Source organism: Aricia agestis, chromosome 6 (assembly GCF_905147365.1).
Source record: "Aricia agestis chromosome 6, ilAriAges1.1, whole genome shotgun sequence".
Lineage (NCBI taxonomy): Eukaryota > Metazoa > Arthropoda > Insecta > Lepidoptera > Lycaenidae > Aricia > Aricia agestis.
In genome coordinates, this window is record NC_056411.1 from 4,861,689 (window position 1) to 4,889,331 (window position 27,643).

The window sequence follows — 27,643 nt, forward strand, 5'->3', positions numbered from 1 at the left end:
TATATAGCCGAAGTGCCTTAAGAAAGAAAAAACTAATGTCAATGTCAGTCAGCTGTCAAACAAAATCCAAATAGTCGTTGAGCCGTGAGCGTAGTATTTTTTATTTAGGATTAGTATTTAATAAAATATACACTGCAACAAAATAGATACAACACCAAGTACATCTTATTATTTTTTCTTTGTCAAGTTTGGTGATAACGCCGTAAATTTGCCAAAATGAGCTTCTCATTTGGGCAAGCCGCCACAACCGCCAATACTTTTGGGACTCCCACAGCTGCTACTGGTTATTTATTTCATTATATTATACTACATTGTTCTAACGCTCTATTTTCTTAATGTGATTTTTTATAATTGTAGCAAGTGGCGCTAATTCGCTTTCATGAAACATGTCAACAAAATTCTAACCTATATTTACGAAATATTTCTAACATTTAAATAAAAAAAATCCATTTGAATGCTATAATAGAAATGATATATTAATATTAAATTATAATTTAAAACTTTTTATGTTCAACCTTGTTGAATACAAATGTTTGCAATGACAAAACTCCATTTTCCAGATAACAAACCAAATCTGTTTGGAAGTCCAACTACAAGTACACCCGGCTTCGGTGCTTTTTCCTTTGGAGCTAAAACCACTGCGGCGCCAAGTCTTTGTAAGTATTTTATTGACATTCAGTGCTAAAAAAATAGTTAACTCTTAAATTCACAATTTCCTTTGGATAAGACCTAGGCTTGTTGTTTTTTTTTCTTGCTAAACAATCAAATCTCATGATAATTCTTGTAGCCATTGACAAGAAACAAAATTATTTCAGTTTCAACTCCAACTGCCACCACTGCCGCTCCAGCTTTTGGTGCTGCTAAACCTAGTTTTGGCTTCACTTCACCACCAAATCAAACAGTAGGCAGCCCTGGATTTGGACAACCAGCACAACAGGTACCTAATCTTGACATGACATAATATGATTATCATTTAAATTAGTATTTTTAAAAATTTCAAGACAAGGCTTACTATAGTATATAATATTATAATACCTACTTACGTACCCAAAGGGTAAAAATTGGACCCTATTACTAAGACTTCAATGTCTGTCCATCTGTCTGTCTCCAGGCTATAACTCAAGGATGGTAATAGCTAGAGAGTTGAAATTTTTACACATTATCATGTACTAGCTGTTGCCCGCATGGACTTTAGTTTATAGTTGTTCCCGTACATCGATTGAGTTGTTTACGCGCAAATCAGAAAAGTATATTGTGTGGGAACCGCACATTTCTCCGGGACAAAAAACATTCCTTGTCCCAGATTCAAATTAGCAACTCCAATCTCCATGCCAAATTTCATCAAAATAGATTAAATAGTTTAGGCGAGAATCATAAAAGTTTATTGTGCACCGTATATTTCCCGGGATAAAAAGTATCCCTTGTCCTTTCCTGAGACTGAAAGTATTGTCATACCAAATTTCATCAAAGTTTATTGTGCGGGAAGCGTACATTTTCCGGGACAAAATTAGTATTCCTTGTCCTTTCCCGAGACTCAAAGTATCTCCATACCAAATTCCATCAAAAAAGATTGAATAGTTTACGCGCAAATCATAAAAGTATATTGTGCAGTATCCATTCATTTTTCCGGGACAAAATATATCCTATGTTCTTTTTCAGGACTCAAAGTATCTTTATACCAAATTTCAGCAAAATCGGTCCAGCCGTTTACGCGTGATGTCGTGACCACGCGAAATATAACGTTCCGCGCAGCTTCGCCCGCGTAAATTAGATATTTCACAGACAAATCAGCCCACCAAAAACAACCTATGATCCTTCACATGGTCTACTTTTTATCTGTGCCAAATAACAGAAAAAATGATCCAGTAGTTCGTGAGATAAATCAAATAAGCCATTTCAAATAATTTTTCTCGTTTTCTTCCCAATTATAATATTAGTATAGATTTCTATTGCCGCTACAACAACCAAAATTATGCCTACATCTTAACACTTCTTAACACAATTTTTGGAAATCAGTTGTTTTGTAATTGTAAAATGTAAATTAATTCATCAAGCCCCTATCCAAAGTCAAAGTCAAAAATTTTTATTCAGAATAAGTTTTTTCAAACGTTTTCCGAACGTTGTTGCTACTGGGGCCTACCACCGGTTCGGGAACTAACCCGGCAAGAAGAACCGGTGTAAGAAACTCGCACGGGGCCATCTTTTACCAAAAAGATGGAAAATTACAATGTCATTATAACTAAATAAAAAATAAAAAAACTAAATACAACCAGTGTACAATATTACAATAAAATAATATACAGAAACAGCTCTGCAGGGGGCGACTTTATTCCCACGGTGTACTATCATTCATGAAATCAGTAACCTTATAGTATGCTTTGGTACACAAACATTCTTTAACAACTTTTTTAAATTTATTAATTGACAGATTTTGAACGTTTGCTGGGATTTTATTATAAAGGCGTATACATTGACCTTTAAAAGAATTTTTGACTTTAGTAAGTCTAGTAACCGGAATTTCAAGCTTATGTTTATTACGAGTATTTCTCCCATGGGTATCACATTTTTTCTTGAATTCATATATATTCTTTTTAACATATAATACATTTGATAGGACATATTCTATTCTATTGTCTCGTTTTTCCACAATCGAATGGATAAATTTTATCATATTTTTTCTAGGTCTGTTTATACTATGAAACAGAAAGCATGATGTTAAGTTTAGCAATAATCCATTACAAAGAGTGATATAAATTATAGTACCATGATACCACTATTTTAAATTTTTCAGCAATCTACGCCACTGTTTGGTGGTGGCCAACAGACCCAAACTCCTGCGTTTGGTGGTGGCCAACAGACCCAAACTCCTGCGTTCGGAGCACCCGCTACACAAGGTAATGGCAATAACTATTTAAGTAACTAAAAAATAATGGAGGTTGTACAATGTACATATTATTCGACTCATGGATTTTGTTTATATTATAATGTATCTGATATGATTTTTAAAAACAGATGCTGTTAGTCCGTTATGAAAATATCCTTTGGGCTCCATTTGCATTACACAGCCAGAGTTTACAGCGGTGCCATTGGTTGTTTAGTGTTTACGTCATATGAAATGGTCCAATCTATAAATTCATTCATTAAATCATGCTTTTAAAATACTTTTTTAAGCTTTTACATATGAAACAGCCCAATCTAGCTTGCATCCAATTATTAAGTTTAAGCTGAGATCTTTAAGCTTTTATTTGAATAAAAGAACTTTCTTTATATAATTCTAGCGACAGTGACCCCATTTGGCACACCGCAGGCTTCATCATTCTCCTTCAAGACTGGCACGGGACTTACAACACCCGCTTCTGGGTTCTCAGCACCCCAACTGTCTACGGTATTACCCAATTTGTTATCAAATTTTTAAGTAAAACTATTTGTAAGTGTTTTGATTCTACTGCAACAATTGTAGTGCAAGCTCGTAACAAATTCTAAACTATGTCACAGTAACTAATTACAGTAAGTTCATTGACCTCTGTGGCTCTATGGTTAAGAGTGTGTGACATCACTGACAGCTCAAGCCAGGGATCGCGGGTTCGAATCCCGCTGACGGAACAAAAAAGTTTCCAATGTTCCTGGGTCATGGATGTGTATTAAATATATGTAATGATAATATAATAAAAATCTTAAATATATTTCTGTTATCTGGTATCCGTAACACAAGTCCTTCAGGTACTTAGCACGGGGCCAGACTGACACGGTGTGAAGTGTCCATAGATATTAAAAACAGTGAAAAATTGCCGTTTTTTTTTTTGCAAAAATGGAGGCTTTAGGGCTGAAAAAATGATTTGAAATAAAAAAAAACTGGATTTTATGTGTAGCTAGATATAATTACCCAGATGCTGAAGTAGGTAAGTTACAAAGTTTGTTCCAATTATTATAAGGCAAAGATTAGTAATTTTCCTCATGTTTTCAAATGTTAGATAACTGGTTCTTCCACTCACGTCTTTAATTAACACAAAATAGCAGTGCTAGATACATAATATTTTGTTTTTAACATTTCACCTTGGCAATAAAAAGATCTAATACTAATACAAACTTTATCGTCAACTAGATGACGCCCGCAACTCTGTTGCGCCGAAATTTGTTTATCGCTGGGAACCGTACACTTTTCCGGGATAAAAAGTATCCTATGTCCTTTCCCAAGACTCCAAGTATCTCCATGCCCAGCAAAATCCATTCAGCGGTTATTTTATTGATTGAGTAATCAAAATTAAAGTGAAAAAATTTAAACAGACAGACATACTTTCGCATTTATAATATTAAGTATGGATAGTTTAATGATTGAGCAATCAAAATTAAACCTCTACAATACTTTCACACTACGAATAATAAAAAGTAAGGAAGAGTAACCGTGTCAAAAAATTTGATCTGCGAGTCTACAAAATGTGACCCGAATACATGCATACTTTATGCAAGTATTCAGGTCTCAATTTTGTGTTTTTTGTGTAATAATATAAGTGACAATTATTGTCAACTGTTTAATTTCGTAAAGACTGTTAGTGTCTCGTTGCTATTGTCATATATTAATTTTTAGTGTGCGAAAAGGAACCAAATTCGAAACGGATGAAGTATGGGAGTTATGTTTCCTTAGTTTTTATTATTCGTATTAGCTTTCGCTACTATAGTATAAAATTACTAAACAATTACAGGCACCCACGTCGACTGCGCCGCAGTCAACACAATCCGCATTCAGTCTCGGGACGGCCACAAGTAATGCGCCGGCCTTTGGGCAGGCGGCGGGCAAGCCGGCGTTCAGCTTCGGCGGACTTACCGCTACCACTACTAGCGCTGGTGCTGGTAAATATTTTGTATTTTTTAAGCATCTGCCTTACTAAAAATGGATGGCAAAATTTGAATTTAATACAACCCTAACAGTTAAGATTGAATTTGTTATGTTCAGGTTTTGGTAAGGCGCTTCGATGTGCTTGGACTCTGCGCTACTATAAATTGACCCTAACCTATGGAATAACTAAAAATGTTTTAAAAATAAAAGTTTTCAAATTTTATTATTTGTCTTTCTAAGTTCATGTACTACCTAAGTAGTTTAAGGTTTCGGTTTTAAGGATTGAATGTCTTGTGTAAAATAGGCAATAATTGTAGTACAATTATCGTATTTGGATTATGAAATATTTAGGTAAATTTAGGTAAATGTCTATAATATTCGTATTTGAGGCATTATCAAAGATATGGTTTAGTTTATTTCGTGGGTATCATACACAGTAAATATAACGAATTTCCTGTTTTTCCATACAAAATGACTTATAAAGAACCTAACCTAAAAATTTTGTCTCTCATTCTAGCGCCAACTTTTGGGGGTGCAAGTGGATTTTCTTTCGGTGGAGCTGCAACCACAAGTGCCCAACAGCCACCAGCGTTCGGTCAAGTGGCAACCCCAGCACAACAAACGCCACAGTTCGGTCAACCCGCTCAAACCACAGCTCAACCTTTCGGTGCCACCCAATCCGGTTTCAACCTGACTCCTCAGACCACACAAAGTGGACAATCCTTTGCTACCAGCACGCAAAGTCAACCTTTAAACTTCGCAGCCGCGCCGACAACCCAAGCTCCCAGTTTCGGCGCACAAACAACACAAGCAACTTTGTCCTTTGGTACCAAACCACAAACAACGTCGGCTCTGTCGTTTGGTACCCCACAAACTAGTCAGCCGTCATTCGGAGCGGCGACGACGCAACCGGGCTTCGGAGCAACCACGCAAAGCCAGCCGACCTCCCTAAGTCTTGGTACCTCGCAACCCAGTCTAAGTTTTGGTACCACGGCGCAAACTAGCCAGCCGGCTAGTTTTGGGACAGCACCGAGCACTCAAGCAGCGACGATTCAGCCAACTGCGAGTTTTGGAACAACTCCAACGACTCAAAGCCAACCCAGTCTAAGTTTTAGTACCACCCAAACAGGGCAAAGTCAGCCGACTCTAAGTTTTGGTACTAAGCCAGCAACCACAAGCGCGGCTCCGCTCACTGGAGGGTTAAACTTTGGGGCAACCACAACCAGTGGAGGGCTCAGTTTTGGTACCACAACAACCACGGCTAGCACGGGACTCAGCTTCAGCACGTCAGGTGCTCTGTCTTTTGGTAAAACGGCAACCACTTCAGGAACAAGTAAGTATTTTGAAGTATCAAAAAAGTAAAGTATTGGTATTTATAGTATGTACTACAGGGTGTAACAAAAATAAGTGATAATACTTTAGGGTGTGTACGTGTTCCTTGTAGAGAGTTAACTGTGAAAGTAGCAGCTCTGAAAGACGAAAAAATTTTTTCACTTTTGTATGGGCAAGGGCGCGAGCGTCACGAGTTTCCCCATACAAAAGTGAAAAAAAAATTTGGTCTTTCAGCGCTGCTACTTTCACAGTGAACTCTCTACAAGGAACACGGACACACCCTAAATTATTATCACTTATTTTTGTTACACCCTGTATATTATATTTTATCCAGCTTACTACTATGATGTTTACGAATAACTATACAAGGTTGCCAACTTTTATCTGACAGTTGAAAAGTCCCAAATAAATCTAGAATAGAAACCAAAAAAAACGCTGCGATTATATCTTTATCAGTAAAGGGGTGTGTATGTTTGAAACTTTGAAATATTTAAACGTGTTTTGGAGCAATTAAATTATATTCAATGTTTTTAGGAAAAATCATTTTTATTGACAAAGTAGTGTTGTTATAGTTTTTAGGAGAGAGATTATTGCAATTTTCATAATGAATTCTTGCAATATTTTCAGCATCAACATCTGCGCCGTCCGGTATTACTGCGCTGGGACAATCCAGCACAAGCGCAGCATTGCCTACACTCAGCACCGCAACAACGTAAGTATTATATTTTTAATAATAATTTTCACCTGTAAAATTTCAACTAAAATGACCACGACATTACGAGCTTTGGTATATTCGAGTACAGACACTTACAAATGCTCTTCTTATGAATAGTGAATACCATACCTGAGTAGAGAGGGTAATCACATAATAAGTAGATTGATTTCATTCAGCTGTACTGTACAATACAAAATTAAAACTGTTCCATGTCCTTTTATACCCAAAGTATCTTTATAGTTTATGCCAAACATCAGAATCAGGTCAGAGATTTAGATGTGAACAGATAATAGACAGCCGAATAAGGCTAATAGGCAGTCATACTTTCAAAATATAATATGGATTGATCTTCAGCAAATAATACCTAATGTAAAAAACCTACTAGGTCTCCATGACGCTCGAGTGACTACAAAAATAGCACCTTCCCCTCCCCTACTATAAGAGATTAGACACACTTTCACAAATATTTTTATAATATAAACAATGTATCTTCAGCACAACAGCGGCCATTACCGCACCGGCGGCGATATCTTCAGTGACGTTCGCGCAATTAGAGGAGAGCATCAACAAATGGACTCTGGAGTTGGAGGAGCAGGAGCGGACCTTCATCGGCCAGGCCACGCAGATCAACGCGTGGGACCGCCTGCTTATATCCAACGGAGAAAAAGTGGGTTGATCATAGTCAGTGTATAAAGAATATTCTAATATATACAATTTGCCGTAACATAAAAAATGTGCACAGTAAATAACTACAGTTTGATTACGGTGGATAAAATATATAAAGCATATTATATTATAACCTAACCTAACCTTGGAAAAAATTACCCAGCAAATATCTATACAAGTACAGCTGCTTGCCTTTTTTTGGCATATTGAACAACTTGGCAAGACCTTGAACGGGTTCACCAAAATTAAAAATGCACTCAGCGTTGAGGCGCGACCAGCGCAGGCGTTAGTTTATATCAATACTAGCTGTCCCAGTAAACGTTGTTTTGCAATTATAAAGTACTAGCTGTTGCCCGCGACTTCGTCCGCGTGGACTTTATAGTTGTTCCCGTACATCGATTGAGTCGTTTACGCGCAAATCAGAAAAGTGTATTGTGTGGGAACCGCACATTTTTCTGGGACAAAAAACATTCCTTATCACAGATTCAAATTAGTATCTCCAATCTTCATGCCAAATTTCATCAAAATAGATTAAATAGTTTAGGCGAGAATCATAAAAGTTTATTGTGCGAGAACTGTATATTTTCTGGGATAAAAAGTATCCCTTGTCCTTTCCCGCGACTGAAATGTATTGCCATACCAAATTTTATCAAAATAGATTGAATAGTTTAGACTTTAGGTGATAATCATAAAAGTTTATTGTGCGGGAACCGTACATTTTCCGGGACAAAATTAGTATTCCTTGTCCTTTCTTGAGACTCAAAGTATCTCCATACCAAATTCCATCAAAATAGATTGAATAGCTTACGCGCAAATCATAAAAGTATATTGTGCAGTAAAGAGTAATTTTTCCGGGACAAAATGTATCATATATGTTCTTTTTCGGGACTCAAAGTATCTTTATACCAAATTTCAGCAAAATGGGTCCAGCCGTTTACACTTTACGCGTGATGTGATGATGTCGTGACCACGCGTAATAATATAACGTTCCGCGCAGCTTCGCCCGTGTAAATTAGATATTTCATAGACAAATTAGTCCACAAAAAATAGCCTATGATCCTTAACGTGGTCTACTTCTTACCTGTGCCAAATAACAGAAAAATTGCTCCAGTAGTTAGTGAGATAAGCCCTTTCAAATAATTTGCCCCGTTTTTTTTTTACATTTTCCTTTATTTCTTCGCTCCTATTAGTCTTAGCGTGATAAAATATAGCCTTTAGCCTTTCTTGATAAATGGGCTATCTAACACTGAAAGAATTTTTTTTAATCGGACCAGTAGTTCTTGAGATTAGCGCGTTCAAATAAGCCCTTTCAAATAATTTCCCCAATTTTTTCAACATTTTTCTATATTTCTTCGCTCTCATTAGTCTTAGCATGAAACAATGTAGCTTATAGCCTTTCTTGGTAAATGGGCTATCTAACACTGAAAGAATTTTTTAAATCGGACCAGTAGTTCCTGAGATAAGCGCGTTCAAATAAGCCATTACAAATAATTTCTCCCGTTTTTTCCACACTTTCCTCTATTTCTTCTCTCCTATTAGTCTTAGCGTTATAAAATGTAGCCTATAGCCTTCCTCGATAAGTGGGCTATCTAACACTGAAAGAATTTTTCAAATCGGACCAGTAGTTCCTGAGATTAGCGCGTTCAAACAAACAAACAATCAAACAAACAAACTAACAAACTCTTCCGCTTTATAATATTAGTATAGATAGAAAAAAATAAACACATCTATAAACATACACCGGATATTATAAAGTAGTATTTCGTCCATATTATTTTATTGAAGTGACTAAATAAGTATGTCACCATGGCAACGTCCATCGCTATCCCGTCGCACAAACAATGGTCGCCGTCAGCACAGAATATATATTAGTAGTACCAACAGAAGTCTCACTGGCGAAACCCGTTTAAAGAAATAACGACTCACGTTACGATACTATTAAGTTCAAATTCCGACCGCGCAGTGCTAGGTGCCTACAATTATATCCACCTACATGTCCGCTCTCTGTCTATCGCATAACTCGTACTTTTTCTGACGAAATCAAGGTTTTCGCCTTTTAAAACAAAATATTCTTTTTTAATTACTATTGGTATGAAAAGCAAACCTTTTTATAGTAATATAAAATTTTAGTAACCCAACCTATATTTTATAGTAGTTTTATATATTCGATTATAGTGCAGGAAACTTTTACAATTTAAACATAGTAACTTGTGTTTATTTCTGTGTAGTTTGTGCGTTTCTTTGTATGAAATTGGTTTATTTGCTATGTTTGTATAGTTTTTATCTACTTTTTGTATTTAAATACCTTATTCAAATACATATTTCATTGGCCTTTCTTAATTGTTCATTTTTATAAGATTTATAACGATTTTGTCACAGCAGTTAAATCAGTATCATGAATAAAATTCCTCTATGATCAGTAAACAGTAGATACGCGACGAAAAATCTTGCGCGTGCGTCACCGCTCGCTTGTGAGTCCCTACTGATTGGCCACCCGCGGGTGGTACTTACAGTTCGATACCTATTCTCGCGAGTGGGACAGGCCTGCCGTCAGTCTCGAGTTGTAATAATTTACTATTATTTATTCAGCAAATGCACTTATCAACATAAAAAGTACACATTAGCCGATTCTCAGACCCACTGAATATGCATATAAAATTTGGAATTTCAGATCTATGTTTACTTCTGGGTGATGTGAATTTTTGTTACCGTCGCGCGTCATTATAACAGCATATGTACTTGCATCGCTTCTGAGCCTTAACAAAATGATTTTATCTTCAGATAGTGGAACTCAATGATGCAGTAGAGACGGTCAAGAACGAGCAACAGAGTTTGGAACACGAACTGGACTTTGTGCTCGCTCAGCAAAAGGAGTTAGAACAGTTGTTAGCGCCGCTTGAGAAGCAGTTAGCTGACGGGGCTGATAGAATGAGAGATCCGGAGAGAGAACACATGTATGTATTAATATCGACGCTTTATTATAAGTAGTTATAAAGTTAATTCGTATAGAATAAATATTATATTAGAAAACTTAATATTTAAATTTAGTTTTTGAAACTACAAAACTAAACAATATTTCCTTTTTCAGGTATTCTCTTGCGGAAACCCTGGACACACAGCTGCGTCAGATGTCAGAAGACCTGAAGGAAGTTATTGAACATCTGAACGAAACCAACAGGAGTCAAGACAGCAATGATCCTGTAAGTGTATAATATATTACATAGAAATTAGTTTACTGACTTATCGCTACATGTTTCATTCATTTATCGATGGAGTACTATATCAATATTTTTGTGTTCGTAACACCAAAATATTGATATAGTACTCCATCGATTGACATACATGTAGAAACAAATAGGAATATATTATATTATAGTGTCTGGAATGCATTACAAAAATACTTATCTCTGACTTAGAGAAAACAGGTAACAAAATATTAGGAGTTTTTATAAATCAATAATCGGTCAAGTGCGAGTTGGACTTACGCACGAAGGGTTCCGTACCATTTTAAAAGAAAAAAAATAGCCAAAAAATTGTGTTTTTTGTATGGAAGCCCCCCATGATTATTTTAATTATACTTTTTTTATTATTGATATAGCAAAAAAAAAACAAAAAAATCACGTTTGTTGTATGGGAGCCCCCCTTAAATATTTAATTCATTTTGTTTTTAGTATTTGTTGTTATAGTGCCAACAGATATTATACACATACTGTAAAAATTTCAAAAATCTAGCTACAGCGGTTCTTGAGATACACAGACTGCCTGGAGACAGACAGACGGACAGACAATTATTAAGTCTTAGTAATAGGTCCCGTTTTTACCCTTTGGATACGGAACTCTAAAAAAGCGTACACAAGCGGGAGGACAAACTTTTATATTTACAAATGTGTTATTAACTATATATTAGTTAAATAACATCAAAGTATGTTATTTATTTTTAACATGTATTTCGTATTATATAATTTCAGATTGTCCAAATCGGTCGTATTCTCAACGCGCACATGTCGTCGATGCAGTGGATAGACAACTCCATAGCTCAGATCACGGACAAGCTGGACACGTTGAAGGCGACGCACGATACCCTGAGGAGGGACAACGAGAGATCGTTCCATCTCACTTATAACTAAGCGAATATGCCTGATTTCTGCCAGCCCCTGGGCGAGATTTCACCACAAATAAAAAAGTGAGATTTCACCACAAGTAAAAAAGCGAGATTTCACCACAAATACCTCCAAAAAGAAACTTTTTGTTTTTGTAGAAAAGCCGTTACTGCGAGCTTTTTTCGCAGGATCTTTTTTACTTAGATTGGTTAATTTTTTGACGCTAGCCAATCAAAAGCGATAGTGGATAGATGACCACTGTTATTTGTCCAAAAACTTAGGCGCCATGGGTCTTGTTACACCTACCGAGAGTGGCGAGACAGTGCTCTCTGCAAAAGAATAAAATAGGCCAAATGCGAGTTAAACTCGCGCACGAAAGGTTCCGTACCTCAATCGAGCAAAAATAGGCTGAAAATTGTGTTTTTTTGTTTAGGATTATTTAATTTATTTAAATTTTATTATTGATTATTAAAGTACAAATATATCTGAGTATTTCGTCAATATTTCAAGTGCCTATGTGTAGCAGTTATGGATATTGAGCAAAAATAGCAAAAAAATCACGTTTGTTGTATGGGAGCCCCCGTTAAATATTAATTTTATTTTGTTTTTAGTATTTGTTGTTATAGTGGCAACAGATATACACAATCTGAGAAAATTTCAGAAATCTAGCTGTAGCGGTTCTTGGGTTACAGCATGGAGACACACAGACAGACAGACAGACATTGAAGTCTTAGTAATAGGGTCCCGTTTTTACCCTTTGGGTACGGAACCCTAAAAACTCTCGCCACTCTACTTGGTAGGTCTATCAAGGCTCTAAAATAAACTTGTAACCTACAATGTTTAGCGCGTTGGTTTTTACTAAGTTTATATTTTGGCTACAGCAAAATGAAAACAGTTGTCTCTTCAGCAACTGCTTCTGATTTTGATAACTCGCCAATATAATAGCCATGTAGATATGAGGCTTCTTGGAGTCTCGAAATCAGCGGGCAGCGGACGGGAGCGGTGGCGTCGGTGCGGGAAGCCGTCGAGTAATCGCGCGCCACTGTTTTGGAAAACCGGTCCAAATCTACACCTACATTGGAACGCGCCGCTCCCGGGCCGTCGCTGCCGCTACCTCACCGCTGCAAGCTGATTTCGAGACTGAAGCCTTATATAGGGTATTGGATACGTGTAAATGGCGTGCGCAGTTGGGTTTGTTTTTCATTGATAAATGGCAGAAATAAATTGTAATTTAAATAACATAGGTATAATATTAATTGTAAAGTTATGAATAAAATAGTATTTTTCAATTGAATGTTTTAATAAATAAATAGTAAACTTAGCGCGACTAATTTTGCGCTCGATAGTCTTTAAAGTTTGCTTTTGCCTTTTTTTCTAACTTTTGATTGATATGGCAGTTCTTTTCACTTATAAATAATAAATATTCTATAATTATACAACATTCTAATTTGTTTCGATCTAAATGGAAAAAAAACTCAATATGAGCGACTATAATCCTACATGCTATAAAAGTCCCGCTGGCCGTTGATATCAATATTTTAAAGATTCATACCTTTTATAAAAAACAACCCAGAACCAGTTGAACCATCGGCGATGGAATTATGGTTATTTTATTATCTAGTGTTTCTTATGGCAGCTACAGAAATTCATCATGTTTTTATAGATAGACTGACTCTCAATCTTAGCAATATGGTCCCATTATAGATAATCCAAATTTCAATACAGTAGTATTGTACAATAATACTTAGGTCCTAGTACTGTATTCCCATTATAAAACACTGCAACTTAACATTCTCCTGTGTATACAGGCATAATACAACAAGTTTCTTATTTACTATACTGCAAACTGTTCGCTGATGTGAAATGTGGTCTGCGCTTAAAAACATTGATAGTTTCTTTGCATCTACTCGACAGTAGCATATTCTTGATAAATCTTCATTTATTTGGCTCTCAGTTTCTGAATCTGAATGATCTATTGGACCTGGAAGTTAAAGGATAAAAGAACAATAAACTCGAAATCTTACCTCAAAAAATAAATTTGTAGTCATTTTGTTGTTTTCAATAATAATATCAGGGTGATACGAAGTAAAATTATAGACGAAATGGTCAAATGGTTTCTATTAATACATATTAGAAAGAAGATCTCGTCCAGAGACTAAGCAAAGAGAAATGCTAGAGTAGGTAGAGACCTATGTGTCACCTAGGGTTTTGGATATAAAGATTTGCAAACTCAGCAGGTTAATAATAATTAAATATAAACTACCTACGTTGGCCTTTGCTTAGCAGTGCGACACTATAGGCTAAAAAAAAAACTACCTACAACTCAAATAGCAAAGCCAGGCAGCAAAAATTAATTACCTTCAAAAGCTTCAACCCGTAAATCCTTAAATCTAGTTGAGACTTTAGCCATGTCTGTTTTGATCTGTAGAGTGAACCTGCCCTCAGCAGAAGCCCTCAACACCACCTCCGATGACATAGTCCTCATGCGGTCAATTGTTGTTCGTAATTGCTTCAGCGGTGGTAACTCTATTGATATCTGTTACAAATAAAAAAAATTTGGACAACATAGTTTTAAGCAGGAAATTTAAACTACTTACTTATTTTTGATAATAATTTCTTAAGTTTAGGCGAGTGTCACTCATGATACCTATTATAAGGTTGAAATACTTACGGATTTTGTCACGGAGCACTTTTATTAATCCCGACGTTTCGGCTGCTTTACAGCACGCACCTCTTACCACGGCCGCTGTAAAGCAGCCGAAACGTCGGGTTTAATAAAAGTGATCCGCGACCAAAATCCGTAAGTGTTTCGACCTTATACGACATACTTATTTTTGAGCAGGATGTGAATAATATGTAATGTATACTCTGGTTTTTAATTGAAATTAATCAGCCAAAAAATTGCATCTTGGTATTCTGTGGGTATCCTTATATCTATACTTATAGGTGTAAAAGGATGTATTGTAAGTATATCTATTATTATTTATTTCTTAACATCATCAAACACTGCGCTTTATACCAGAGGGCCTGGACAAGCGATTATCGTATATTTTGCTAGTGAAGCGATGACTGTCAAATGGTTGCAAATCGCAAACATTTTGTTGGCGTTTACGATAACGCGCTTGCCACTTGTCTAGTAGGGCAGGTGTAACAAAACTAAGTGATAATATACTTAATAGGGTGTGTATGTGTCCCTTATACAGGGTGCAATTAAACCTTCCGGCCACATTTTGATACATTGATCCTTGTTAACAATAAAAATACACGTATATTTTCTTTCATAATCAGTTATCCCAAAAAACACCACAATATGCAGGACACGACGCGTCGCCCGCGCGTGACGTGCCCCCGCGCGCGTGCCTCGCCGCGCGTCACCCCCGCTCATACTCAAGTGACCGTTCTGCAACGATTTGAAATGGGATAAAATATTGTATTTTTTTGGTTAAATGGACTCACCTAATGGTAGGTAGGGCCTAGGGCCCTGGAAAAATTTGGCAGGTAGGTTTAATTGCATCCTGTATAAAGTGTGAACTTTATACAGGTGCAATTAAACCTACCTGCCAAAGTAACGGCGCTGAAAGAGCCAAGAAATTTATATGATTTGTATGGGCAAGCGCCCTCGCGTCATGAATTTATCCATACAAAGGTGAAAAAAAGTTACTCTTTAAGCGCTGCTACTTACAGAAAACTATATTATAGCACCCATACACACCCTAAAGCAGCGGTAGGCAACAGGTGGACCGTGAAAGGTTGAATCTCGGACCGCAAAATATTGTAAATTGTAATGTATTTTATACCAAGTATTTTTTTTTTTTATGAAATAAGGGGGCAAACGAGCAAACGGGTCACCTGATGGAAAGCAACTTCCGTCGCCCATGGACACTCGCAGCATCAGAAGAGCTGCAAGTGCGTTGTCGGCCTTTTAAGAGGGTATAGGGTAATAGGGGAGGGAAGGGAAGGGAATAGGGGAGGCCAGGGAAGGGAATAGGGTAGGGGATTGGGCCTTCGGTAAACTCACTCACTCGGCGAAACACAGCGCAAGCGCTGTTTCACGCCGGTTTTCTGTGAGAACGTGGTATTTCTCCGGTCGAGCCGGCCCATTCGTGCCGAAGCATTGCTCTCCCACGTATAAATTTAATACATAGATAAGGTACGGTATACTTACCTTTTTTAATTAAAATAATATTTTTAAGCTACATAGGACAAGTGTGCTGTTCGAGGTTCAGAAAAGAACATCGTTAAAATTTTCCTACAGTATCCGGACCCACCTAAAACTACTTGCCGACCCGTGCCCTAAAGTAATTATCACTTAGTTTTGTTACACACGGTATACTAAGATGTTAAGATCGAGGGAAAACGGTTTGTATAGAACAATAATTACATCGGGCTGGGGTATCCTCGGCTCCTGGAAGTCATCCCACAGCTTCCTCGGTACCACCACCACGGGGATGTCATGAGTCACCTGACGAGTCTCTTGTGAAGTTGATGATGGCTGAAAACAAATTTTAAAAGATACTCTTTTAGAAGTATTTGTGCGCAAAACTCCTCCAAAACAGCTCAACTGCTTTTAATAAAATTTTATATGTACAATCAAGAAAATTGATTCCTAGGCAGTTGACAGACCATTGCGGTAGGTTCTATCGTACCCGCAACTCAGCCTTAAGCAATGACTAATGATAATAAGTGGGTAGACTACAGGAGTCCCACATACCCCGGCCGATATCCCCAATTTGCCGGGGATGCGTAAAGCATTTCACCATGTTAAAAAAAAGGCAGTTGACAGACCAACGTCATTTAGTCGTTATTTCATAGACATAATATAATGCTAAAGACCAACAAAGAGTGCGAGAGAGAAGAAAATCCTTTATGGAATTATAACAAGATGAAAAGAGAGAGGCAGTCTAATGAAAATTGTAACAACTTTTATTTGACAGGTCGTCAAAAGTCGTCAATCGTTTTTATGCCTTTCGGTATTTGCAATTTATTATTTCAATCGTATGTTATTTTCAACAAATATTATTATATATAACAATAATAACTTGTGCTGTGAGTGATTGCAGTGTAAATTATAGGAATAATCCTGAAAAATATACATTTCACCCGTAATTAATCTTCATGTCCTAATTGCTACGATGTGTTTATTTTTGCTATATTCTGGTCTTTAGTTCTCTATTTCAAATAAAATATTGTGAATCCTCCCTTTTACTTTCATATTTTGCGTAACTAAAGGTACTATTGTTCCTATATTACACAAATTTTGAAGAAAAATTTTTCATCAAAATTTCTTACATATACGCTAGTGCTTGAATCAAATTTATCGATATGCTTATCGATATTTTACAATAACATAAATCTAAAATAAAAATCATTTACCTTTATATTTATCACCTTAAGCCCGGCCGCACATTATCCGAAATTTCTGATCAGAAAAATTCGGACGCCCGGCGGAACGCACTCTGTTCATACATTTTGTTGTAGACCCATAATACTAAAAGAATTTCTGACGTGTCAAAATGTATGAGCGGGGCGGGGCGTCCGAATTTTTGTGATCAGAAATTCGGAAAATGTGCGGCCGGACTAAAAAGGACATATTGTCTTATTTTAACTAATATAATATAGTATAGTATAATATAGCTAATATAATATAACTACTATAATATAGAGTGACTCTAAAACTAGAGGAAGGTTTATATTTATATATCATAATCATTTGTTTTACAGATTCCCTCAAGATCCTCTAATAAGAGGAAAATGGCTGAAATTAATTGGGCGTGTTGGTTGGAATCCCAAGAAAAATTCAACAATATGTAGGCAAACATTTCATTGAAAATTTTTAAAGAAAAATTAGAATAAATACTATTTTGGTTAAAGGAGCTATCCCAACTTTATTTGTGCCAGTAAGTTTGACATACTGTTGCACTTGTTACTGAAGCAATTATTAAAAATAAGCAATTATAAGCAATTAATGCTTTTTAGTTAATTTAAGATTATACTTATATGAACTAAAAAGTATTAAATAATCCTTATTCTGTACTCAATCTTCATAATTTTGAAGTCGGTACCAGTCCTAAGTATATAAGTTGCTGTTATACCTATTCTGTCAGAGAACTGGCGATTAGGTTAGCTGGTACCGATTGCAAAATAATGAAGATTGAGAACAGAATTAATACTGAGTACAGAATAAGAATTATTTAATACTTTTTAGTTCATTTAAGTATAATATTACTATTGTCATTGCCTTGGAAGTCGGTTTTAATTTTTTGTTTAAAAATAATAATTTTACTCATTTTAGCTGTCCTTAACGTTTTCTATACTTACAGTTGGTGTTTTAAAAAATCAAAATTAAAATTGCTTTATTTCTGAACAAATCTAAAATAAAATATATTTTCAGAATACATGGTGCCTACCACCGGTTCGGTAACTAAGCCGACGAGAAGAACCGGCGTAAGAAACTCGCACGCCCACTTTTTACCAAAAAAAGTGAGAAAAGAAATAATCTTTTAAAACAAAATTTACAATGCTGTAATTAAAAATTATACAATGTAAACATAGATAGATACATAATAATTGTAAGTCATGTAGAAGTAGCCTTGCAAGCAGTCATTCAGCATTCTACTCCCAAGATATGCCATCAATTATGAAATAATTTTGGCTTTGGCACAAAACGTTCTTTGACTACTTTTTTAAATTTATTAATCGAAAGATTTTGAACGTTTTCTGGGACCATATGTTCCCATTTGAATATCAAGGAGTCACTTCGATTTCTCATTGTTTCCATCACCAGACCACCACTTTTGTGAACATGATACCTACTCGGAACAATACAATGTACAGCAAAAGAAAAAATTTGAAAATCGGTTCATAAACGGCGGAGTAATCGTTGAACATACATAAAAATATATCCACAGGCGAACGTCTAGACTCCTCCTGTTTGGAAGTCGGTTCAAAATAATTGTAATAAAATATTATGATATTTTATAATATGTATTTAATTTAAGAATAAAATATAATATACTGTGTGTGTTGTTTACTTTCAACGTTTACTTTCAATGTAAGGACTGATTTACCAGATAGATTTTACCTGAGTAATAAATAAGTAACTTTATAATGTGTTAAGTGTAAATTATTTACCCCTATAAGAACCTCATGTCATAACATATCCGACGATTGAAAAATCATTCCAAAAGAAAATGTGTATCTACTTTTCAATCGTCACCTTTTTTTGCCAATTAAAATTTATGATAGGTACCTAATTTGAAATACAAATCTATCAAAGTTGCATATTATTTATTTCTTATAGAAACCCAGGTAAAATAACTCGAACGGACTAAACTATCGATAGCAAAATACTATACTATCGATAGTAAAATATACATCACTAGCACACGCACACATTGACAGATCAAAAATGGTCACGCATTTTCGAGTTGTCAGGTGGTCTTTACGACAGTATATATTATGTCTATGCGTTATTTAGTGTTTATAGTAGTAGTTATGTCAATTCAATGTTAATTATTGTTATATTTTGTGATCTGTTGGCTGGGTTTGACGTAACGCGACCAAACTACGTAGGTCCCCCATCTGCCTAATGCCGGCTCTTGATATAGGCGAACGCGTTGGCCAACGCGTCTGCAGACGCGTTGGCAGTGCGCTTGCAACGGCGTTTGTGAGTAATCCACACATAGGAAGGTCGTTCAGTATGCTTTGGATCGCGCCAATGTGCGGACGGATTCAAAATGGATGTTGAGTCGCTAACAGCTGCAGCTGTATATTTATTCACAGCTTATAATTACTTTGTAAATGTGGACAAGAAAAAGTTTTAAAAGGGTATTCTCGAATTAAATAAGTAAAAGGCGAGAAAACGTAACAAACAAAGAAATAAACTCACTTTTACATATTTTATACCTAATATTAAAATAATTTAATTTTTTTATTACTTATTATTTATTATATATAAAAATTATTATTACTTATTATAATTATCATGATTAATAATTAATAATATATATTTATTATTTATTAAATATTTAATTTATTTTGTTCTTAGTATATTTTGTTGTTATAGCGACAACAGATATAGGTACATTATCTGCGAAAATTTCAGAAATCTAGCTAAGTATAGCGGTTCTTGAGATACAGCCTGGAGACAGACAGACGGACAGACAGATGGACAGACAGACAGACGGACAGACAGAAATGCAGACAGACGTTGAAGTCTTAGTAATAGGGTCCCGTTTTTACCCGTTGGGTACGGAACCCTAAAAACATCGTGAGGAAAATAGAATGTCCAATAACCTTATTTTTTTTTTGCAACTTTTGATACGATTTTTGGTTCCACAGGCAGTTTTTACTCTGATAGGGTCTATACAGACGGACCGCATTTCAACTGCAATCCAACCGCAAATTGCAGTTCAAGTGCAGTTTGAATGCAGTTGACATGACTGCAATAAAACTGCAAACCAAATGCGCAGTAGGATTGCAGTTCAGTTGCAGTTGGCGTGCAGTCGTGTGAACCGCATACCGACTGCATCCAAACTGCACTGCTACTGATTCCATGCGCGGGAGAGTGGAGCGTGCGGGTGGGTGGGATAGTGCATTTTGGATGCAGTCGGTATGAAGTTCACACGACTGCAGTCAACTGCAATCCGACTGTGCGTTCGGTTTGCAGTTCTATTGCAGTCGTGTCAACTGCATTCAAACTGCACTTCAACTGCAATTTGCGGTTGGATTGCAGTTGAAATGCGGTCCGTCTGTATAGACCCATAGGGCCCAATAAATTTAAATGTTTTCTCGATACTCATATTGTTCGCCATTTCGTCAAGTTAGATGTTAATTCGCCACAAGAAGGAAACGTGCACTCTTCATCGCCGCTCCGGGCGAACTGATCGCGCGGCCTATGTGTGGATGGAGCGCGAAGCTTGCGACAAATGTCCTTTGATCTTTTGCCGGCATTTCCGACCCGCGCGGCAAGCTCGCAGACGCGTCGGCCAACGTCTAAATACCTACGGCCAACGCGCGAACGCCCGTTCTACACATTGGGCCAACGCGTCTGCAGACGCGTTGGCCAACGCGTTCGCCTATATCAAGAGCCGGCATTAGGAATCAACATCTCTGATAGTACATTAACCCATCAAGCCCCATAAGCTCACCGGTGAGCGAGACACGTCACACAATAGAATAACAATAGATTTGCATAATCCACGATCGAAGGATTAATAAGGCCTGAGAATAGGTTTTTATTTACTTTTTATTTTGACACTAGAAATAATTTATATGGCAAAACATTGTTTGCCAGGTCAGCTAGTTACAATTAAGTTATTATTGACTAGCAGTTTGATTATTCTGTTTTACAATTTACAATGGCATTCATAAAACTTGGTGGAAAAATAATAACAATAATTATTATATTTTAGAAATAGGCCAACAAAAAAAAATCCTAAAGATAAACAATGAAATCAATATCACAAAATTCCAAAAAACAAACGAATATTTCTAAAAGAATAGTCCATACTTCCATATTATTACTATAAATATCATAAATGCGAAAGTGTGTGTGTTACCTCTTCATGGCCAAACCGCTGAACCGATTTTGCTGAAATTTGGCATGGAGATACTTTGAGTCCCGGGAAAGGACATAGGATACTTTTTATCCCGGAAAAATGTACGGTTCCTGCGCGATAAACGAATTTTGGCGTCCGTTGCGAGCATCATCTAGTAATGAATAATATTAAAATTTTATTGTATCTACATTAAAATGGAAACCGCTTTGAGTATCTATGTATTGTGTAAGTGTTATATTATGTTCTTTGCTTAATATCATATCTTACCATTTCAATTTCCAAAGTAAGACATGGACATTGCTTCTTTGTAAGTTTTATTTTCAGGCTTTTGGCAGTTTTCAATGTAATTAATGATTTGGATAAATTTGCTGAAAAATAAGTTGTTACCTACAATAACAATTGCAACAATGCATAAAAATCCACTGTTTTGATACAAGGAATGGGAGATATAATATTATTCTTTAGCCAAAAACAATAAATAATCATTTAAACATTCCAGCGCAGAGCTAAATCATAAGAATTAGCTGATATTTGTCTATAAAAATCATATTATTCTAAAAAGATTCTTTTTTTTTTGTATTAAGAACTATTGTATAAGATACATTGAAGTAAAATTTACCTGAAACAATTGCTAAATATATATCATGATGTTCATCATCAAGGCCTACAATTTGGTACTCCGAGAAGAACAATGCTTGTGGTATTTCACACCATAATACAGGTGCAGACGGACCAACATCATCACAAACGAGAAAATATAATTGATCTGTGGACAACCTGAGTACACATTCCTTGGACAGTTTTGATATTGTTGTTGCAATGTCTGAAAACATTTATTAATAATAATATCAAAGAAGTAAAATTTTTCTTTAACATTCCGTAGATAGTAAACAGATATGCTGATCATAAAGTTAATATACCTAGCGGAATAGAGGAACAAAGGCCTGAGCAAGAGAGATGTCACTATCAGTAACACTGGGTGGTAAAAAGAGACGTGTGATACATGACAGCAGCACTCTTTTTTGACGTCTAGTCGGCACGTGCCGCACGTTGACTATTTAATCTCATAGAAATCATGTTCAATCATGTTTGTGTAAGTGTGATAACTGATAGTGACATCTATCTTGCTCAGGCCTTGGTTTCTCTATTCCGCTAAGTTTATTAACTTTATGGTGTATACATACAGATATTTTTACACACAGATGAAACCAATTTCGTTACGTTTGACAGCTCAAGATTGTTGCTCTATTCCGCTAGGTATAATAACTTTAAGAATTAAACCAATGACATTGCAGGTTGAGTATTTGTATTATACCTCACAGACAGTGCTATAACTACTAAAACTATTGTATAAAATACAAATTTATGCACCATTCTAAGAAACCAGGAGTTATACATCATAATTGAATCAATGATTTCTAAATATTTATATTTCTGTATATATAGCTCCTAATAATGTATTTTTATACATCTTTTTTTATGAAATAAGGGGGCAAACGAGCAAACGGGTCACCTGATGGAAAGCAACTTCCGTCGCCCATGGACACTCACTCGCAGTATCAAAAGAGCTGCAGGTGCGTTGCCGACCTTTTAAGAGGGAATAGGGTAATAGGGGAGGGTAGGGATGGGAAGGGAATTTGGGAGGGTAGGGAAGGGAATAGGGTAGGGGATTCGGCCTCCAGTAAACTCACTCACTCGGCGAAACACAGCGCTAGCGCTGTTTCACGCCGGTTTTCTGTGAGAACGTGGTATTTCTCCGGTCGAGCCGGCCCATTCGTGCCGAAGCATGGCTCCCCCACGTATAGTATACTTAAATAAATGGATAATAAAGTTTTTCACTTATGTGCTTTTGACATTAAATCTGTTACTTGTGTTGTTTTGATACCCAAGAAACTACTGTAACATAAAATAATAACTCAAATACTTATATTTATTCAACTTTATTAATCTTAAAATCATAACATAATGTTGCTATTATGCCTACTTTTATAGTTATGCATCATCTCCCACTTCATCTACAGTTTCTACTATTGTGGTTGGCCACTCCAAAATTTCATCATAGAAGTCTTTAAAGGTATCAGGGACATAGGAAATTAACTTTTTGATATCTTCAATTTTTTTTATATTTATCGGTTTTTTAACTGAATATGCCAATTCTGAAGGCAAAAAAATTTGTGAAGAAATGCAGCTTTTCTTGGAAAAACGCAATGCAAAAGAAAAGTTATTGATCTGGTTATCAATAAACTCACTTGCCTTCACCTTTCCAATATTGTCAACTGAATGGATGAAATGGGAGTATGTACATATTGTGAAATGTATCTTGTCTTTTTTCTCAACACTTCTGCCATATGAACAATCTGATAGACATGACTTTTTGTAATAAGCTTTCCACCACGCTTTGAAATTAATTATATCATTTGGCTGTACCACATGGACAAAGAATTTGGGTGATGCCTTTGTGACAATTTGAACAAAATCTCAAATTCCTTTTTTAACTTCTTTTTCACACCCAAATGCTCTGTCACAAGGCAGAAAAGAATGCCCTCTGAGTGGGTAACATTGTTCTATTCTACTGAACTCTTGTGTTCCACCATGGCTGCAAAATATCTCAACAAAGTATGATTTTTATTTTGACCTCCACAGTTGTCTGAAAAGACTAGAACGCCACTTCAAACTATTCAAATCTGCATGCAGGGTTGGTTGTGTGAAAAAACAACACAATTGTATGCACTTGTGTTGTTCTAACAATCACCGAAGAGAAATGTCAGTCAGCTATGTTGTTCTAACACTAAGCGGTATTTTCAGTTGTTCAATTTACATAGAAAACGCAAAACAATTGTGTTTATTTAATGTACAATCTATTAATGGCCATAGACTAAATCCAAAATCGCTATAAACTCGATTTCGGCAAAAATGTTAATTATGTTGTTTTAGAAATCATCGATTCAATTATGAATTAATCGAAATCCATATACATTAAATATTAAATTTTTTTCGCTATTATAAGGAAAAACTTAGAATTATTTAGTTTGTTATATAAATATTGTGTTTAAAAACTTACTTGTAAATTCTCTCATAGGGCCGGCGTCTATCATAACAGCACGAAACTTCATTATAACCGTCTATAAAAAATAAATTAATACTAGAAATTTAGACGACAATGTTCTTCAATGGTTAAAATTTACTTTCAATAACTTTTTGTTCACAAATTTCATATTTTTATCAAAAAAACTCGGTTTACCGAGCGCAAATTTTTACCGAATGCCGAAATCCGAAATTTGAAAACATTTGCTCATCTTCTTGTTCTTCTTCATTTTTTTTCTTATAATGGCACTTGCCACTTCGGCTATAACCATGGCCAGTGTCGAGTATAATATTACGGCGAGAAAACAATATTCTTACAATTTTTTTGTACCTATATCGTCAGGTCTAAAGTCTAGTCAAAGTCTAAGTATAAAGTCAATACAGTCAAGAAATCAAGTCGGTCGATTCAGTAAACTGGTAGGACGCTTTACTGAAACTTTCGATGGAGTTATGGAGGGAACACACAAGAGTACGTTTCTGGTTATTACATCACTTTCCCACACTTGTGCACGATAACGAATATTTAATAGTTATTAACTTACCAAAATAACACATTAAAAACATCTAACACAATTTTAGGAAAATAATTCAAAAACACAACATCACTCTTTCTTCTTCCCGGCAAAACTCCAATTGTCAGTTGACACCACAAGCATGTCATTTTTCAAAAAAATTAAAAATACACTGCATAAACCTAATAAGTATATGGGAAATTGCACTCCAAACAAATCTTTGATTGAAGAACAAACATTTTTTTTTTCTTATAATGGCACTTCGGCTATAACCATGGCGAGTGTCGAATATAAATTATAATATTGTTATGGCGCGATTGGACGGGAAAACAATATTCTTTATTACAATTTTTTCTAAATATATCGTCAGGTCAGACAGGTCTAAAGTCTAGTCAAAGTCTAAGTATAAAGTCAATACAGTCAAGAAGTCAAGTCGGTCGATTCAGTTAAAAGTGGTAGACGCTTTACTGAAACTTTCGAAGGAGTTTTGGAGGGAACACAAAAGAGCACGTTTCTGGTTATAACATCACTTTCCCACACTTGTGCACGATATCAAATATGTAATGGATAATATTCTACCAATATTACATATTAAAAACCCAGATAACACGATTTTAGGAAAATAATACAAAAACACAACATCACTCTTTCACATTCCTGGCAAAACTCCGATCAAAAATTTGGCCTTGGTTGACGTCATTTATGTATTTTTTATCCAAAGACTTCTATTTAATAAATAGAAGTCTTTGATTTTGTCTCGCTCTTTGAGGTGACCATGATTGATATATACTAAGGATTTTCCCAAGTAAGAAGAAAGCATAATATAATAATATAAATAGATTATTTTAGAAACATCATTTTATTTAAAAAAAAAAATAGGGGCAAACGAGCAAACGGGTAACTTGATGAAAAGCAACCGTTATCCGTTGCCCATGGACATTCGCAACATAAGAAGAGTTGATAAATGCTTAACTCTTTATGATCCTCGTTAATTAAACTTATAACAAATACAATATTATGTCGTCTTTAAGTTAAGGGGCAATAGAGGGGGTCAGACTTTTAAGGGCCGGGACACATAAACACGATATGACGTGGTGTCGTACCACGATGCGATACGCGTCGCGTTGTGGGAATGGACTACGACGAGCATCGTAAAAAACTACGTCGCGAGTCGCGACATCGTAACGTGCCACGATACACGGCACGACGACGCCGCGCGTCGATACATTGCAAAGTGAATTGTCGCAGTTAATTTCTAGAAAATTTGTTGCTTTTATATATTTTTTATTCTTATATTCTTCAGATGTTTTATACCATAGTACGGGAGTCGGGACGCTGCTTGACTAGAGTTATTAATGTAATGACCGACCTCAATTATAGCGTCCGTCATCTTTGAATTTTGAATAACAAATGTGGCACTGAGACTGACACAGAAACGCATCGTGAGTTTATACGACACGACGTCGTACCGTGTATCGTGGCACGTTACGATGTCGAGACGTGCTCGTCGTAGATTCCCACGACGCGACGTTGCATCGTGAAACGACGCCGCATCGTGATTCGTGGTACGATACGTCATCACTTCGTAGAAACTCACGATGCGTGTTATTCAAAATTCAAAGAAATTAGCTGCGATAATTCACCCTGCATTGTATCGACGGCGTCGTGCCATGTATGTATCATGGCACGTAACGATGTCGCGACGTAATTTTTTACAATGCTCGTCGTAGATTCCCACGCGACGATTATGTGTCCCGGCCCTTAAGCATTACGGTATACTAGTACTATCAAGTACTTCGTGGATCATCGGTTTTGTTCGGCTGTTTCCGTATCCATTCGGCCTGCCCTGCCCCGGGGCAGTTTTAGACGTCGAAAACGCTATGTCATATTTTTAACGCTTGTTTGACGAGAAGTTTGTTATATCTAGGGGAAGAGGGGATTTCGCGACGAGCTCGAGCGTGTCAGTATAAGCTTGTATAGGCTTTCGACATATTATCTATTTATCATGGTATAGAAATCAGATTTCTCACGTGGTATGTTAAAAAAGTTATTTTCGAATATTGAAATGTCATAGGATAATAGGATATGTCGGATTAAGATAGGGGATGTTTAGTATGTAACCCCAAATAAGCTACCATAATACTTATAGCCCTAACGATTCAAAAGTTTAGTAAGCCTTTAAGGACATTTTAAAATATAAAAAATTAAGCTTCATATTTTCCTAGGCTTTGCAGATATTTTATATTGCACTAAACTAAATGATTTAGTCCTTTTTGGCTAAAATCTTGTTATAATTTACGTTTTCTTCTTCATAACTTTAAAATGGCTGCAGTTTTTGAAGCCACCGCTAAAATAATAAACACTCTTATTTTTTTTATCAGTTTTGTTTCACCTAATGTAAAAAACCTATTATTATATAGGTTTCCATGACGCTCGAGTGACTACACGATTAGCACCACTAGCACCCTGGTCCCTGGGCTCCCCTACTATTATTTTATAATAGTATTACTATTATAGTAGTACTATTAATTTTTAATAGTGATTTTCAGGCTTTCACTTCGGCATGTTTTCGAATTTGATTGAAATATTTTACAGTAGTAACACTGAGCTCATAGACTCTATAGTCTATACCCAAATGCACTTCCTGTAAAGATGGCGCCTAACCTCTTTCTTCTGCAACTGTAAACGTGTTTATGGTTCAATGTCCTACTTGTTCATCTCTTTCACACTACCTGCGAGACCTATTAGCGGAAACGAAATAGCAGATATGCTTTTGATTCTAACGAATATTATCGAATTGTGGTTATTTTACCTAAGATTTTATATTTATTTATTGAATT

At 36.0% G+C, this 27,643-nt stretch overlaps 2 protein-coding genes across 3 annotated transcripts; one reads left to right on the forward strand and one right to left on the reverse strand.

Moving 5' to 3' along the window:
• The first annotated feature begins 67 nt into the window (after positions 1–67).
• On the forward strand, positions 68–11,976 carry LOC121728010 (nuclear pore glycoprotein p62). Of its 2 annotated transcripts, none has more exons than XM_042116100.1 (12): positions 68–283; positions 561–656; positions 816–937; positions 2,792–2,894; positions 3,279–3,385; positions 4,701–4,848; positions 5,352–6,167; positions 6,794–6,878; positions 7,377–7,548; positions 10,329–10,501; positions 10,636–10,747; positions 11,516–11,976. In XM_042116100.1, exons 1-12 carry the CDS (start codon positions 217–219, stop codon positions 11,672–11,674), a joined length of 2,160 nt encoding a protein of 719 aa, XP_041972034.1. In that variant the 5' UTR covers positions 68–216; the 3' UTR covers positions 11,675–11,976. The 2 variants fall into 2 exon arrangements, with proteins under 2 accessions (XP_041972034.1, XP_041972035.1); XM_042116101.1 differs by having other exon boundaries at positions 4,701–4,842.
• Positions 11,977–12,943: 967 nt separating this feature from the next.
• LOC121727923 (checkpoint protein HUS1) lies at positions 12,944–24,454 on the reverse strand. The gene is made up of 7 exons (XM_042115987.1): positions 24,449–24,454; positions 24,269–24,329; positions 21,827–22,030; positions 21,475–21,575; positions 16,029–16,139; positions 14,006–14,183; positions 12,944–13,628 (listed from the first exon to the last, which is right to left on the reverse strand). Exons 2-7 carry the CDS (start codon positions 24,318–24,320, stop codon positions 13,399–13,401), a joined length of 876 nt encoding a protein of 291 aa, XP_041971921.1. The 5' UTR covers positions 24,321–24,329; positions 24,449–24,454; the 3' UTR covers positions 12,944–13,398.
• Positions 24,455–27,643: the final 3,189 nt, after the last annotated feature.

Excerpts from the sequence above, each read along its gene's own strand:
- LOC121728010 (XM_042116100.1), top strand. The coding sequence starts at position 217 with ATGAGCTTCTCATTTGGGCAAGCCGCCACAACCGCCAATACTTTTGGG. Across the intron at positions 3,386-4,700 it reads CAGCACCCCAACTGTCTACG|GCACCCACGTCGACTGCGCC; the intron begins GTATTACCCAAT and ends AAACAATTACAG. Across the intron at positions 4,849-5,351 it reads CACTACTAGCGCTGGTGCTG|CGCCAACTTTTGGGGGTGCA; the intron begins GTAAATATTTTG and ends CTCTCATTCTAG.
- LOC121727923 (XM_042115987.1), bottom strand. The coding sequence starts at position 24,320 with ATGAAGTTTCGTGCTGTTATGATAGACGCCGGCCCTATGAGAGAATTT. Across the intron at positions 14,184-16,028 it reads CGAGGATACCCCAGCCCGAT|ATATCAATAGAGTTACCACC; the intron begins GTAATTATTGTT and ends TATTTGTAACAG. Across the intron at positions 13,629-14,005 it reads ACGGGTTGAAGCTTTTGAAG|GTCCAATAGATCATTCAGAT; the intron begins GTAATTAATTTT and ends TTTAACTTCCAG.